General features: G+C 35.1%; 2 protein-coding genes across 2 annotated transcripts; both read left to right on the forward strand.

Moving 5' to 3' along the window:
- The first annotated feature begins 2,541 nt into the window (after nt 1–2,541).
- LOC141834425 (secreted RxLR effector protein 161-like) lies at nt 2,542–4,238 on the forward strand. The gene is made up of 2 exons (XM_074721769.1): nt 2,542–3,051; nt 4,155–4,238. Exons 1-2 carry the CDS (start codon nt 2,542–2,544, stop codon nt 4,236–4,238), a joined length of 594 nt encoding a protein of 197 aa, XP_074577870.1.
- Nucleotides 4,239–9,443: 5,205 nt separating this feature from the next.
- On the forward strand, nt 9,444–10,239 carry LOC141834426 (ubiquitin carboxyl-terminal hydrolase 3-like). Its single transcript, XM_074721770.1, has 4 exons — nt 9,444–9,564; nt 9,752–9,895; nt 9,975–10,028; nt 10,189–10,239. The coding sequence occupies exons 1-4, from the start codon at nt 9,505–9,507 to the stop codon at nt 10,237–10,239; spliced, it is 309 nt and encodes a 102-aa protein (XP_074577871.1). The 5' UTR covers nt 9,444–9,504.
- Nucleotides 10,240–15,792: the final 5,553 nt, after the last annotated feature.

Consider the following 15,792-nt stretch of genomic DNA (forward strand, 5'->3'; position numbering starts at 1 on the left):
AATTTTTAATTTAAATGTTAACTTACAATTAACATATATTTATGTATTTACAAACAAAAATTAAAACAAATTCAATATGAACCCAATTTGATTTATCTAAAGAAAATAAATTAATAGTGCAGTATGATTAGGAGTGTTTATTTCATTTGAATCAAACTCGATTGTATTAGATTATATAGATAGAATTTGTTACGTTAATTTTTTTTGAAACCGAAACAAATTGTATTTGACTATAAGATGAATTAAACTACAACTTATTTCGGTTTAGTCCTAATTTTATTTGACCAATTTGTGATGATTAGAGTACCGATTTTTTTTTTCATGTCAATATTTCAAAAACCAAACTAAATTAATTTAACATATAAATCAAATAAAAATCTTCGCTATGGTTGATATAATTAATTTAATAACAAATAACCAAAAGATGTATTATTTATACATTTAATAACTTTAATAGAATTATAATTTTTTGTTTTAGCATCACATAGCTTTTGTTTGCCATGAAACTAGATAAGAAATTAAAAAAATGTCTCTTTAATTTTTTTTAAAAATAAGAATTAGCAAGATGAATATTTAAAGAAATAATTATAATATATTGTTGAGATTGTGTCAAATAAACACTTGATGAGGAGAATGAAAAGTAGAGAGAACATGTTATGATTACAATGTTTTTGAGGAACTTGAGAGGACGACCAGATCAGCACAATATTTTGTCAAGTTGAATTTAAATATATTTTGCTTTTGAAGCTTCTTCCTTCAGCCCCACCAACTCATTTGGTGGCATATCTTCTCCCATCATTTCTTTACAATAAATTTCAAATCCAAAAAAAAAAGTTAATAAAAATAAATATCTCTAATCATACATGATAATGGACGGCCATTTAAAATATCTAAGAATCTTCTGTTTTATAATTTTTGTAAAACTTTTAGTTCCCACCTCTAACCTTTAGAATTTAAAAATAGATATAAATATTTAATTTGAGGATAAAAAAAGGTAAATTTAATGAGGCCACAATGTTTTATGTTTTACTCGTACATAAGTACGTTGGTCCTTGTTATTTTATCATTGCTTAATGACTATAAGTCTCTAACTTGTAATAAAAAATTAAAAATTAATTCGTTTAATTTCAAGAACATGCATGCATCTAGATGCGAATACTTCGCTAGTGGTCCGAGTTATGGAAATATTTCATGCAGAAAAAAGAATATGAATATGAATAATAAATAGTAGTTGTGGAGATGTGAATATATTCGCTTAATTACATTTATTCGTTAAATCCGGTATCACTTTCCAAGCCATTCCATTCATATATTTTTTTTACCTTTATTTGTTCTTTAAATCAGCATCAAAAACTTTAACGCCATGCATGCATGCTTTATTGTTTTGTGTGCAATATTCCATTGTGATCTTTTTTTTTATTTTAATTTTCGTTTTTCTAAAAAAAAAGTTTGTTTTTTATAATGAAAGCTTCAAACAGGAGCTTCAGTGGATGAGTCGCTTTGAATTCAGAAAGAATGCAAGAAGCTTCTTCTTGTTGTGTGGAACTAGGTTGATCGATCTCAAATCCTCCTCGATCTTCCTCTAAAGGCTCCCTCTTGAAGTATATACTGTTGGACAAAGATCTTCATGTTGGCGACCGTACGTAGTCCCTACCATCGATCACTGCAATTCACTCTCACTCTCACTTTCACTTTCACTCTCATGCAAACCTAACCGGTTTCCAAAATATAGTCTACAACATCATGATAATCACAGCAATGTTTATAATATTGATCTGTCCTCATGCTTCAATGATATGGGTCATCACTTTGCCCTTGTTTGGCTGTCTCCATATATCCTTCAAATGGCTTATATTGCCTACAGTGGTAGTGGTACCGAGCCTCACGCTATGCCTTGAGATGACAATATTGATGAAGATCTGTAAGAACTCTTCTAACCCAAACATGCTGCTGAAGTTGCTGCTACAATTTTGGATCACTTATCAACAGGCATGCACCCACTAGCTAGCTAGCTAACTACCACTGTCACTGCACACCTACCTCTAAAAATTTTAACTTTGTTCTACTTCTCAGAATTAAGAGACTGCAGTACGCATGAAGAACATTGTGCATCAATTTGCCATGTCGCAGTGGTTGCTCACAGCTATATTCCATTTTGCATCTCCAAGGCGGTGAATATATATAACATGGCAAAGCACAGGGAGCAACAAGTAGATTGCATGTCAGATGCCACTCGATCAACGTTTGATCTTTATTGATATTTGAATAATCAAATCAATGTTTCAGTACTGTACTAGATAAATAAATAATTAAGCCGTTTAGGAGATAGCAAATCCTCCGAGTGGCCAATGAAATGAAGTCCAAGGAAATAAATCATAGCCGCTGCAGTTTAGACTAATTAACTTAATTTGGTTTCATGATCCAAGTATGTATATTAATTATGACAATTAAGGTTTCATTTGATGCTTTGAGAGTCTGTTGAGTGAGGGAACTCATGTGTTTCAAACTAAATATGCAAAAGAAATGATAAAGAAATTTGGAATGGAAAATGCTAAAACAATATCAACTCCAATAGGAACAAATGTAAAATTGGACAAAGATGATGAGGGTAAAAGTGTAGATTCAAAGCAATATAGGAGCATGATTGGTAGCTTACTTTATCTAACCGCTAGTAGACCGGACATTTTATTTGCGGTTGGGATGTGTGCAAGGTATCAATCATGTGCAAAAGAATCACACCTTGCGGTTGTAAAAAGGATTCTAAGATACATTAAGGGAACTTTAAATGTAGGTCTTTGGTATCCACGAAACCAAAATTTTGATCTAATTGGGTATACAGACTCAGACTATGCAGGATGTAAGTTAGATCGAAAGAGCACTAGTGGTGGATGTCAATTTCTTGGATCTTCCTTAGTTAGTTGGAGTAGTAGAAAGCAACCGTGTGTGGCTTTATCTACTACTGAGGCCGAATATGTAGCCTTAGGAGGATGTGTAGCTCAACTTTTATGGATGATGCATACACTTAAGGATTATGAGCTCAACTATTCCAAGGTCCAAATTTTGTGTGATAATATGAGCACAATTAACTTAACGAAAAATCCAGTACATCATTCAAGAACGAAACATATTGAGATAAAACATCACTTTATAAGAGATCATGTAGCAAGAGGTGACATTGAGCTAAGCTATATTGAATCAAAGTCAAATCTTGCTGATATATTCACCAAACCACTACCCGAAGCAGAATTCACAAATATAAGAAGAGGGTTAGGAATGTGCTTTGTGGAATAGTAGGGTTTAGTAACCTATGAGCCATTAACATGAATTATTACATCTCACAAGACATTAGGATGACTTTGAATGTGTATTAATTGTATCATTTCATTTATTTTAGACCAACTATGGGGAAAGCAAATGTTTAATTAATGGATATCTTGCTCATTGATGTTGACTGATGGACCATTAGTCGACTACTGTGCGAAAATTCTTATAAATAGCAGATGTAGCAGGCGACTGCAACCCTAGGATTTCAGCCGTCGTCGCCTCTCTCTTAAAGCCCTCCTCCGGCCTCCTACAACCATCATAAGCCCTTCTAGTCATTCAGACTTTCCACTCTTTCTTACCCGAGCACACACGCATACAATAAAAAGACTGTCAATCCCAGTCATTGATTCATAACTATAGTAGTTGCAGAGCGCCTCACCATTTCAAGCTAGATATAAGATAGATGTTAGATGCCCCAATATAGTTAAATTGCGGCCCTGTATATATATTTGAACTTATATTATAGTATGACGGCCCTGTATATATATTTGAACTTATATTATATACAGGCGGATTAGAACTTATATTATGAATGCAGGGCCTTTGGGGCTATTTACGACTAAAGGAGAGAAATAGCCCCTTTGGCGTAGACTAACTGTATATAATATAAGATAAGCTATCTCTCTACCTCCATTTTCTTTTTTGCAAAACTAGGGTTTGCTCTTCTCCATGGAGTCAAGAAGGTATAACATTTTCCTAATCTTATTCTTTCAAAATTCATTTTTTTTCTACTTCAAGGACTAACTTGGCTATCTTATGGTTGTCTCGTTGCACTTCATTTCCATTGCATTTGTCATGCACGTGTCTTACATTTGCATTTTTGCATATAGAGGTTAGGACTAAGCATGTTGCTCATAAGCGTGTTAGGTATGGGGAGGGGCCTTCCGACAGGCCTCTTCACCGCCTCGTCCTGAGCCTGCAGTTCAGCGCTTTTACTCGGCTGAGGCAGAACAACTCTACGCAACGACTGATTTTAAATTCATGGATTGTCGTTGTTTGGAAACTGCCTATTTTTCTCAAAGAACCCCACAACTTTTGGAAATCATCACATTTTATCAATTAGGCATTTTAATGAGCTGCACACATCATGTTAATATAGAATTATGCAAAGAATTCTATATTAACCTTCGTTCCATTGGAGGGGATGAAAGGCGGTATGAGTCAACAGTGGGGGGCTGTCATTGAGTTCAACCTCGATATCCTTCGGTCTTTCCTCCAATATCGTGCATCTGAAAATCCTTTTGTTTGTTTTCCAAATCATTATAGTATCATTTCAGGAACATTTTCTCATATTTCAGTTGATACCATGCATGAATACTATTTTGGTACTCTTAGACCCCCACTTAAAAATATATTTGAACATGATAGGATGTCTGTGATCCATTATATATGGTATCACATAGTCCTAGATTGTATCTTGCCTATTGTCACTCGGGGGCGATCATTGATCTGCATTCCTCATCTCATCATGATGTACGCATGAGTCTTGGCAAAGGAGAAGTCCAAGCATGGGTCTTGGCAAGGAGAAGTCCAAGCATGGGTCTTGGCAAAGGAGTTAGCATGATGAAGCCGATGGAAGCATCTCAAACTAGTGCAAGGATGGGGAGCTGAAGGCTTAGGAGTATCCAGGAAAGGCACGAGGCTGGGGGAGGTGCTTGAAGGTCGAGGTCAAGGCTAAGAGAAGCTGAAATGGGAGTTTTCAGCTTGAGCAGTCGACTGACCCTGCTAGCAGTCGACTGATGATATAATCAGTCACACACAGAAAATTCAGTTGAGCCAGAAGAAGAAGGCAGACGACTGGGCAGTCAACTGATGTCTTAGAAGTCGACTGGTGCCAGTCAACTGGCCTTGGAGAAGTTGACTGAAATTCAAACGTTGGGCTAAATAAGGCAGCTATTAATGAAGATTTTATTGCCGTTGAAGCCCATCAGTCGACTGGCCCTTGGTGGTAGTCGACTGATGTCTCGAAGAGATAAAAAGAAGCACTTCAAGAATGACTTAACCACAACCAGATCTATTTTCTCTTGTGTGCTTTCGTTAAGAATTCAGTTGCTCTCAACTTTGTGATCTCTTCCCTTCCTCCCAAGCAAATATTTTTACTCATACGAGGAAGATAAAAGTGTGAGAGTTTCTCCGCCTTCAAGGTTTCTTGAGAAGGAGATTTTTCATAGTGGAATCTGTGTGTGCTGTGTGGATCCTTGGATTAGTCACCTCTGCGGGGGTGGAGACCAAGTAAATTGAACGGGTTAGCATTGTTTGTTGTCTTTCGATCTCTATATTTTGCTTCCGCTAATATCTGTGCAGAGAAGATCGAAAAAGTGCTATTCATCCCCTTCTAGCGATGCACCGATCCTAACAAATTGTCCTTATCATCTCACCCGTACTAAGTGTCGCAATACATGACATACACGGGTAATCTTATGAGTTATGTGAGATGAGTTGTCAATTTTATCTTTGTTGATTTTAAGTTAAGTTCTAATGAAATGTTTGACCTTGAGTTAGATTCAGATTTAACCGTTAATTAATTAAGTCCATATTTCAAAAATCAGTTTCTAGGCAGTGGCGAGGCACAGGGGCCTTCTTGGGTATCGGAACAACGACCACGTTCTAAGACAAAACTGATTCAAGAAATTATGACCTTAACCAATTTCTTGAGAAACCTTGGTCTAACTAGTCTAGGATGTGGCGAGGTAGTTTCGGTCAGTTCCACTTAGCTAAGTAGACCAAGCAAGGTACTCCTTATCCCACTTGATTACCCAGACCAAGCTTCCCTAACGTACTATCATCTCGTCCCACTCTGGTACTATGTTGGCAAGTATCAATCATTCATGTGTCCTTAACTAACCGTTCTAGATTAAACGTTAAGTAAACATGATGACATGGCATGTTATGTGCATTTAAATTAAAGTTGATGCATGTCATAGCAAGTATACATGAGTCAAACAATTCACACAATAATTTTTGTTTCTAAGGATGTATCAAATTCTTGATTTGATACATTTCGTGTGGATCTGCGAGTGTGTCAACCCACTTTGACACATTTTTATATTTTCTTTTTATTGTTTCATTTGGTAATATTTTAATTTAGTTTAATAATTAAAAGTAATTTATTTTAATTAAGTTGATAGCTTTTAAGTTTGGATTTTAAATTAATTTAATTTTAAATTAATTTAATTTAATTTTAATTTAATTTTAACTTAATTTTAATTTAATTTTAATTTAATTTTAGTTTAATTTAATTTTAATTTAATTTAATTTAATTTTAATTTAACTTTAATTTAATTTAAATTTAATTTAATTTAATTTTTAATTTATATTTTGGATTATTTGTTTAAGTTATGTTTGAACTATTAATTTATATTATTTAATTAAATTATATTTGAATAATTAATAAATTTGAGTTTTAATATTTAAATTTAACTTGTTAAAATTTATAAAACTATTTTTATAAATTTTAGGATTTAATTTCAAATTTTTGATTTATATTTATTTAATATTTCATAATTAAAGGGTACACTATTATAATTAATTTGATTATTTAATTTTGAATTTTTAAAATTTAATTTATTAGATTTAGTATTTTTAAAATTTATATATTTATTGTAAGAGTTTTTAAAATTTAATTTTGAATTTTTATTTGTGAAATTATCAATTTTAGGATTTATCTTGTTGAAGTTTGAATTTTTCTTATTATCAGAATTATCTTAAATTTTTAATTCTGAATTATTAATTAAATTTGAATTATTTAACTTATCATAATTTTTATTAATTTTATCTTGTTGGATTGAATTATTAGTAATTTTCAGAATTTTTAAATTAATTAAAGTTGATTTATTAAGTTTATCATTATTGAAAGAGTTAAAGCTTTGGTTTAATTTTTTATTTATTTGGGATAAATCTAAATTAATTAAATTTGAATTATTAATAATTGAATTGGTTAAATTTGAATTAGTTAAATTATTATTTAATTCAGATTTATTAATTAATTTATCTAAATTAAATAAGTTTTGTTTATCTTTAGGATCTAAGATTGAATTTTCTAATTTAGAATTATTCAAATTTAAATTATTTAAATTATTATCTAATATTTTTAAATCTGACTTTTTCAAATTTGAATTATCCAAATTTGATTTAGTCAAATTATTTAAATTTTTATCTAATTTTAATTTTTCTAACTTATCCAGATTTGACTTTTTCAAATTTGAATTGTTCAAATTTGAATTTGTCAAATTATCTAAATTTTCTAAATTAGAATTTTTTAACTTATCTAAATTTTTGGATTTATCCGTTGAATTATTCAATTTGATATTTTCTAATTTTTCAGATTTATCTAAATTTTTTAATTTTTCTAAATTTATAGGAAAATTATCTAGATTTGTAGAAATAGAAAAACAAGCATGCGCATGCAACCTAGGGAGATTTTTATAATTTAATTGAGTTACCGGAATCGCTTCCCCCAATTCTGACTTCTTTGCCGTCTTCCTCTCCGGGCTCCGGTTCTTGTAGTGATCGCGTTTTTGGCATTTAAAGCACTAGATGTGCTCTTTGTTCCTCCGGACTCCTGACATCGGTCGCTCCTTTGCCGCCGGTGGTGCTGTCCGATTTTTACGAGTAGGACACTTATTTTTATAGTGTCCTCTCTCCCTGCACTTAAAACATATTATATGCAATTTTAAACGAACTTTGAAATTATCTTTCTCCCCCTCCATCTTTGCCGTCTGTGCTCCTTTGGCGATTAGTCCAATCAAGAGTGCACCGGCTCTGATACCAATTGTAGGATCTTGTATGCGCTAGAGGGGGGGTGAATAGCGCGTAGTTGCTTTTTCAAAATCTTTCATTTCTATCAAAAACTAAGCAGCGGATATTAAATATAAAACGCAAGGACACGCGGATTTTACTTGGTTCCTAACTCCCAGGGTTAGTACGTCCAAGGCCTAATTCGAGAGGCGTCCACCCACTAGTGGTCTCCTTTCCGAACCTTGTTCGGAGGCGGAGAAATCCGTCTTACAGTCCGTAAATTATAATAAGAATAAAGACTGAAAGTAAATACAATAATAAAGAAAATCAAACACTTAGCTGATCTGGAAGTCCTGAGCGCCGCACACTCCTCCTGGATCTTCCCCGATTGCAAGCGTCTGGTCTCGTTTGCGTTCCAAAGCACTTCTAGGTGAGGAGGGAAGTTTATGGCTTGAATGAATTGCTTCTGCATGTTAACCTCCTTTTATACTGCTCCTGAGTCGACTCCAGCTGACGTGGCATCGGACACTCCAGCAATACTACTGATATACTACCCTCTGTCACCGAGCACCCAATTAAGGGATTCCTTCCTAGTCATCAATAGCCATTAGCTAGTGATCTCCCTTTTAATCATTTAGGGTACTAACAACTAAAACAACTAGGTGAAAAAATAATTTTTTTGATCAACTAAATATTTTTTTAAAAAATAAAACTAAATCTAACTTTTTAAATAACTTTTCAAATATACTTTTTAAATATTAAAAAAATATTAAATCTGGGTGCTCAAATTTACGTTAGGCCTGACCTCGTGCCATTGAAGTTGATGACTGAAGATCACTAAGACTGAGCTAGTGGTAGGGATGAGTAAAAATTTAAATAAATTGAATAAATCGATTGAATCAATCAAATTTAAAAATTTGATTTAATTATTTTAGAATTTTAATTATTTTTTTAAATTAATTAATTTGATTCGATTTTAATTTTAAAATTTCTTATTCAATTAAATTGAAAAATCAAAATAAACTAAATTAATCAAAATAAAAAAAATAATTTATAAATTATTAAGTAAATAAATTTATACATTCTTAACTAATTAATAAATTTTTTATAATATTTAAAAAATTTAATTATTTTAACTAATTCAATCAAAAACTAAATTAATTACTATTTTATTAATTTAATTTATTTAATTTTTATTTAAAAATTTAATCCATTGGATTAATCCAATTCAATTCGATTTTCATCCATAAAAGTCAGCTGAAGCCATTTGCAAACTAAAGCTAAATCCGCTTCACTTTACTTAGTCAGGCCGATCCGCCACCGGGCCATTGGCATAAGTATTTTCTGTCTCCTCTGATCGCCTGTGATGTTTTGTTACATCTTGTATGTTCTCATATCTGGTTGATCTTTGTATTGCTCATATCTAGTCGGGCAACGAAAAAGATGGCATCAGAAAAGAAACGATGGCTTCCCCTCGAAGCAAACCCCGATGTCATGAATCAGGTTCATCTCTCCCCCGCCTCCGTTGTCGGCGCATCTCTTCACCTGATCCGTTTCTTTCTTTCTCGGGCTTTTACGATCTGTTCTTTGCCTTTTCTCATCGTTCCTAGAGAAAGGAATAGCCAAACTGCTCGTATTTGTTTCATCTTATACGACAGAAAATTGTGCTTGTTTTTCTGTTTCATCGCAGTTCATTTGGGGTCTTGGTGTCCCGGAGGACGAAGTGGAGTTCAACGACGTGTATGGCTTGGAGGAGGAGCTCTTGGAGATGGTGCCTAAGCCTGTGCTCGCTGTGCTGTTCCTGTTTCCATACTCTTCTGACTCGGATTCGGAGGTCACACTCTGTTGCGATTCATTGTTTTTATTAAGAATTTTGTTTTCTAACATAGGATTTGGTCTACTGGTTGGTCCAGGCGGAAGCAGAGAGGGTAGCCGATCCAAAACTGAACCCAGGAGATGAAAATAAGGTACGTATATGCATATTGCAAGTTGTGCTGATTATCCATACTAATCTCTGGTTGAGGTTAATTAATGTGTCGTCCGATGCAATTTTTTTTCTTCTGTGAATCTCTAATTGTTCAAAGTCTATATAGGGGTTTCTGTGCTTCTTTGTTTGTGTATCACCAGGTTTTTGCAAATTATCATGATAGCCAAGGATCTGCAATCGAGAATTTGTAATCAGTTTCTAAAGATATACCTTCAGTTTATTGTAAAAATGCTTTAAGTCATGTTGAATACTTAACCCTTCTGTCATAGTCGTAAGAGTAGGCTTAGTGACTGTTAAGATGTTTTTTCTTGTTCTATTCAAGAAGTTCTTATGACCATTAATATGTTTTTTTTTCTTTTGAAAAGGAAAAGTGAGGCCAAGCTCACTTAAATGCATTCATGTGAGGAATAATTACAAAGCAATTGTAACATTTGTGCTACATTAAACTTTCAGGTGGGAGAGCATGTAAACGACCAACCAAATAGGTTCTTGTAAAAGGAATAGTTAGTGACACTCAGTGTTCACATTTTGAGTACTCTGGTGTTATACAATAGGAAAGCATAAACGCAGCAGGCACTCATCCTATTCATGATTGCAGGAAGAAGTCATACTTATTGGTTTCTCTTGCCGAAAACAAATCTTTCATCTTTGATTGTGTCATTGGTCTAAGAAGAGGTCACAATATGCAAATCTTTTGTTCACAACTTGAATATCTTTTTTCATTGTAGAGGCTCAGAGCCCGTTTGCTTGGGTGAAAAGAAAGGAAGGAGAGAGAAAGAATGACAAAATTACACATGGAGCTTTATCACTTTGTACATCTTTCTTGTTACTTTCCCTCTTCCCTTCATATTTTCCATTCAAGTAAATAAACCCTATATATCATGGAACAAAAGAAATAATACTTCTTTGTTATAAATCACTATTTTGCATTCTTTTTAATTTACATAGATGAAGTGACTGCAAATTGCAGTTACTCACATAGATGAAATAACTGCAAACTTCCAAGTGGAACTAGGTTGACACCTTATGGTTGACTCAGACCTTATTCTTAAATCTTCCAATGGATATGATTAGATCAATTGATCTTCTTATCTCTACACTAGACCTCTCTCTAGTGCTCTAGTCGAACTACTTTCCGACCATGGTTTGAATCCACTCGTTCCAAGTTGAGTAGTAAACATTGTCGGTTCTTGCCTGACCGATTATGTATCCCTCCTAAGTATTGATTGATATCTCCCACCACGATTGAACGCCCTCACTTTCCTCCTGCCCTAACCAAGCTTTCTTTGTAGGGTAATTGGAAGCAGGACTGGAGGGATCCTGTTTTCCGCTGCGTTATATGCTTCCCCATTCACTCCTTTTTGCTCAAAATATCCACCTATTTTTCAGTGCCACTGAATCAGTTGAGTCCAAATGCATTTCAATTTTTGATCAGCTTTTACATGATCATCTCCTACTTTGGATTTACTCCTACTTTCCTGTTCCACTATTTCTTCCAACTTAAAATGTCTGAGCCGTGCTTATTCTATTTCATGGCTCAATCAGAAGTCTAATTTTTGGGGCGTGCTCCGTCCTCTCACAAGGGCGGGAAAGAAGTAATACTTTTTGTGTGTCTTCTTCCATTCTTTTCACTTTCCCATCTATCTGGATATCCTTTACCCTCTCGCCCCCATTAGGTCATTATCGAGAGGATGAGGTATACCAACCAATCGTCCTATTAATAGGAGTGAAGAAATTGATACGGGTAAGTTCCTTACGAAAAAGACTCTTGCCTGTGCAAGGTTGAGCCCATCTTTTCTAGATCTGTCTATTGCAATAGGTAGCATATGTTTCTTCACACTTTCCCTCTTGATTATAAACAATGTAATGACAACACCCGGTTGTAGAATCTGCCATGTTGCAATCCATAATGAAAGAAAAGCTGTCTTTGAGGAAAAGAACTCTGGACCAAACTGTAATTAGGCTGGGGGACCAACCCTCTTGGTAGGACCGAGCGAGATGGTTGGAGAACCCAACCCTACCCAAGCTAAAGTGTCTCCTATTGTTGTGGTCATTGCACTGTTTGAGCTTTCTGCGCTGCCACAATCAAAGCAAGTAACTATATTCTCCTCCTGTGGCTCGAAGAAATGTTATAAACATCTGGCATAGAAACCGTCGCACACCTCCTCGTCTCAAGGTAGAACTCTCACTCTCCATACCTTATTCTCCCATTTCATCCCCCTTCACAATCATCCTCAAGGCAAAATGGTGGAGCTCAGCCACCACGTACGGTAGTTAAACCCTTTACCAAGGAGCTAGTGAAACATCATTCAGATGCCCCCCTCTCGATCTTGTCTAAAGCGTCGTAATAAGCGCAAAGCTGTCTTCGTCTTTCTTATAATTCACCAATGGCAGCTAGCTCGACGGAATAGGAGTGCCTACAGGGCTATATTACCCAAAAGATGACATAGGCCAGCTCTCTACATAAGTCAGCCTTGTCTTGTTTCCGTCGGCCAATTAATTCATTATTGCTTACATAGGGACTAGTTTGAGTACGTGCATTGAATGATCAACTACAACAAGGATATGACCAGCTCGACAACAACCAACACCATGTCGAACAGTTGGAAGAGCAGGTATCACACTTGAAAAAGACCTAAACACTGCAAATCTCCAGACTGCAGAGGTAGAGAAGGAACAACAACAGCCTATTAGAAGTGATGCGAGAGAAAGAGAAGACCACCTTGAGTGAGGTATTAACATCTGCTGAGAAGGAGGTAAGGAAATGGAAGTAATGAACATGCAAATGAAGGAGACCATAATCGAACAGAAACTCTGATTGACTGGGTTACAAGAGGCCCTTGCAGACTTACACGCTCATACAAGCTATGAAGAAATCTCTTCTAGAAGAACAAAAGAAAGATTGGGCTCAAGAATGCGAGAACAACTTTTGGACCTCCTCTACTGAAAAACTGGCCGATCAGGCTCTTACTATCCTTGACTGGGGCTTCGAAGGTTGTATTGCTCAATTCAAGGAAGCTAGGTATTTTTCGTAGGATCAAGTCCCAACCCTTCTGGATTTAAATCGGGCTGTCAAACGAGCCCTCGTAGGTCTTCTCTCTTTTATACCCGAGTGAAAGATAAGCTCTCAAAAATCTTGTAAGATTAATGTTTTTTGTTGTCGTAATCTTTCGTTCAAGAGGGATATTTTTGATATGGCCTTTAGGCTCCAACCAATTGGAAATTTTGATTCTCTTGTGCCTGAACTGGTGTATTCATTAACTGTTTGCATTTGATGTACAAACATTTCTATCTCTCTTGGTATACATTATCCACTATAATAGGGCCGTAAATTGTATACATTCCAGGGCCTATACAATAAATTTTCCTTGGCATCTATTAAATAATAAGCCATGTACCCATGCGTCTAGCCACTCAATAATGTCCTTCCTAGTTAGAACCCAACTTCCCCTTTGAACCTTCTGATAAAACCTTATGTAGGACTAGGTCACAGACTTGGAAAGAATGAGGAACGATCCTCTTGTTGTAAGACTGGGTAACTTGAGACTAATACCGTTTAGTTCGATAGAAAGCTTGCGTTCTTCTTTCTTCCACTAAATCAAGCTTCTCATGCCAAACGATTTCATTACTTTCAGGAGTATACGTGACTATCCGGGTGGTATCCATTCCAACTTCAACGAGTAGAACGACTTTAGCTCCATACACCATTTTGAATGAAGTCTCTCACATGGCTCGGCATGGGGTTGTCCGAAAGACCACAGAATGCTGGGTAGCTCCTCTACCGATGTCCCGCTTACGTGCTTCAGTTTTGCTTTCAATCCATGTACGATCTCTCGGTTAGTTACTTCGGCTTACCCGTTGCTTTCAATTCATGTGAAGACTTCTCGATTTGGAATTCTTAACAGTATTCACGTATCTTCCTTCCTTGAAATTGTCGATTGTTGTCAAAGATTAATCGAAGAGGAATGCCATATCGACATATAATATTTTGCTACAAAAATTTCATCATTGCTTGCTTGCTGAAATGAGTTAATGATTCGGCTTCTACCCACTTAGAGGAATAATCAATTGCCACGATGATGAATTTTTTCTGAGTAGTGTCTCGTGAAAAAGGTTTTACTATGTCCATTCCCCACTGATCGAATGAGCAAGTAATAATCACGGACTTCATCAGCTCTATCGGGCGGGTATACCATTTATGATATCGCTATCAACTTTCACAGATCTTCACTATTTGCATTGCATCTTTTTCTAGAGTGGACCAGAAATAATCGGCCAATAGCGCCTTTCAGGCAAGTAAACGACCTCCCATATGACTTCCACAGGACCCTTCATGGATTTCCTTTAAAACATATTCTGCCTCCTGCTCTCTCAAACATTGCAGCAATGGACTCACACTGAATCTTTTATACAAAATCTCCCAGAGAATACAGAATCGGGTGGCTTGATATTTGAGCTAGTTAGGTTGTATGAGATCATCAGATAACTTGCCTTTCTTGAAAGAACTCCAAAAATTTTGTTCTCCAATCGCGTGCCATCGATTTAGGATTGATTTCTATTTGAGGCATCAACTCTACTTGCGCGAGTGGTCCAGTCCCACAAGGAACTGGCTAGGTTGGCTAGCTCATCCGCTCGGGTATTATCTGCATGGGAGATTTGCTTCACTAGAACTTCCATGAAGTGTTCTCTAACCTTCTCTACAACTTCACAATATTTACGACACTTGTCATCTTTTATCTTAAAAGCTCCATTGGCTTGCTTCACAACCAATTGAAATCCATGTTTATCAATATCCACTTGGCTCTGACATTTCGAGCAGCTCACAAAGCGGTTAATAAAGTTTTATATTCGGTTTCGTTGTTAGACACCTTGAAAATAAACTTACAACCAATTTGACTTTTGCACCCTTGGAAGAGATTAAAATCATGTCTACTTCGTTGCCTTCATTATTGGATGAACCATTTGCATAGATTCTCTAGGGCTTATGTTCCTCCGTCCGGATGGATTCAACCAGGAAATCTGCTAGGGCCTATGCTTTGATGGATTCAACCAGGAAATTTGCTATACCAATTAATTAGTACCTACTAAAGGCTTGTTAAGGTTACTAATAAGAGATATCTGATCTCTTTTGACATTTTATAAGTCAAAACTTGTATAAAAACTGATGAGAGATAGGAAAAAATCGACAATGAAGGCCAAACAAAAAGTAAAAAATTAAAGAAAACCTTAGAAGAGAGAAAAATGGGTAATGAAGGCCAAGCATAATAGGGAAAAATCTAGCTATATGAAGGCTAGTAGAAGGTATTTAGCTATAAAGGTTGGTAAAAAGAAACAAGTGAAAAAACAACAATGGAAGCCGAGCAACAAAGGTAAATTGCTAATGATGAAGACTCGAGAAAGGAAAAACATCAATAAAGCGTGGAGAAGGAAACCAAAGTTATACTATGATAGAATTGAAATTTGTTATTAACTCAACATGTATAATACATGAGATCCTAACCTCTTTTACAGATTGGTAATAAGACTTCTTCATAAAATAACAAACTTTTTCGATAAAATTCTACTAGGTTTTTTAAAAGAACTAAATAATTTTTTATGTAAACTAGCCACGCTATCTTATTCCATAATTTGAAAAATCATCATCCCATAATTTATGGAATATTCTCAATCTAATTTGTTAGGATATAGATGATTAAAAAATCATGTTTTCCCATGATGACAATGTCAACAAGTTCACAATATGG

This window comes from Curcuma longa, chromosome 9, assembly GCF_044706935.1.
Source record: "Curcuma longa cultivar G26 ecotype Majalengka, Jawa Barat chromosome 9, ITB_CL_G26_1.1, whole genome shotgun sequence".
Classification (NCBI taxonomy): domain Eukaryota; kingdom Viridiplantae; phylum Streptophyta; class Magnoliopsida; order Zingiberales; family Zingiberaceae; genus Curcuma; species Curcuma longa.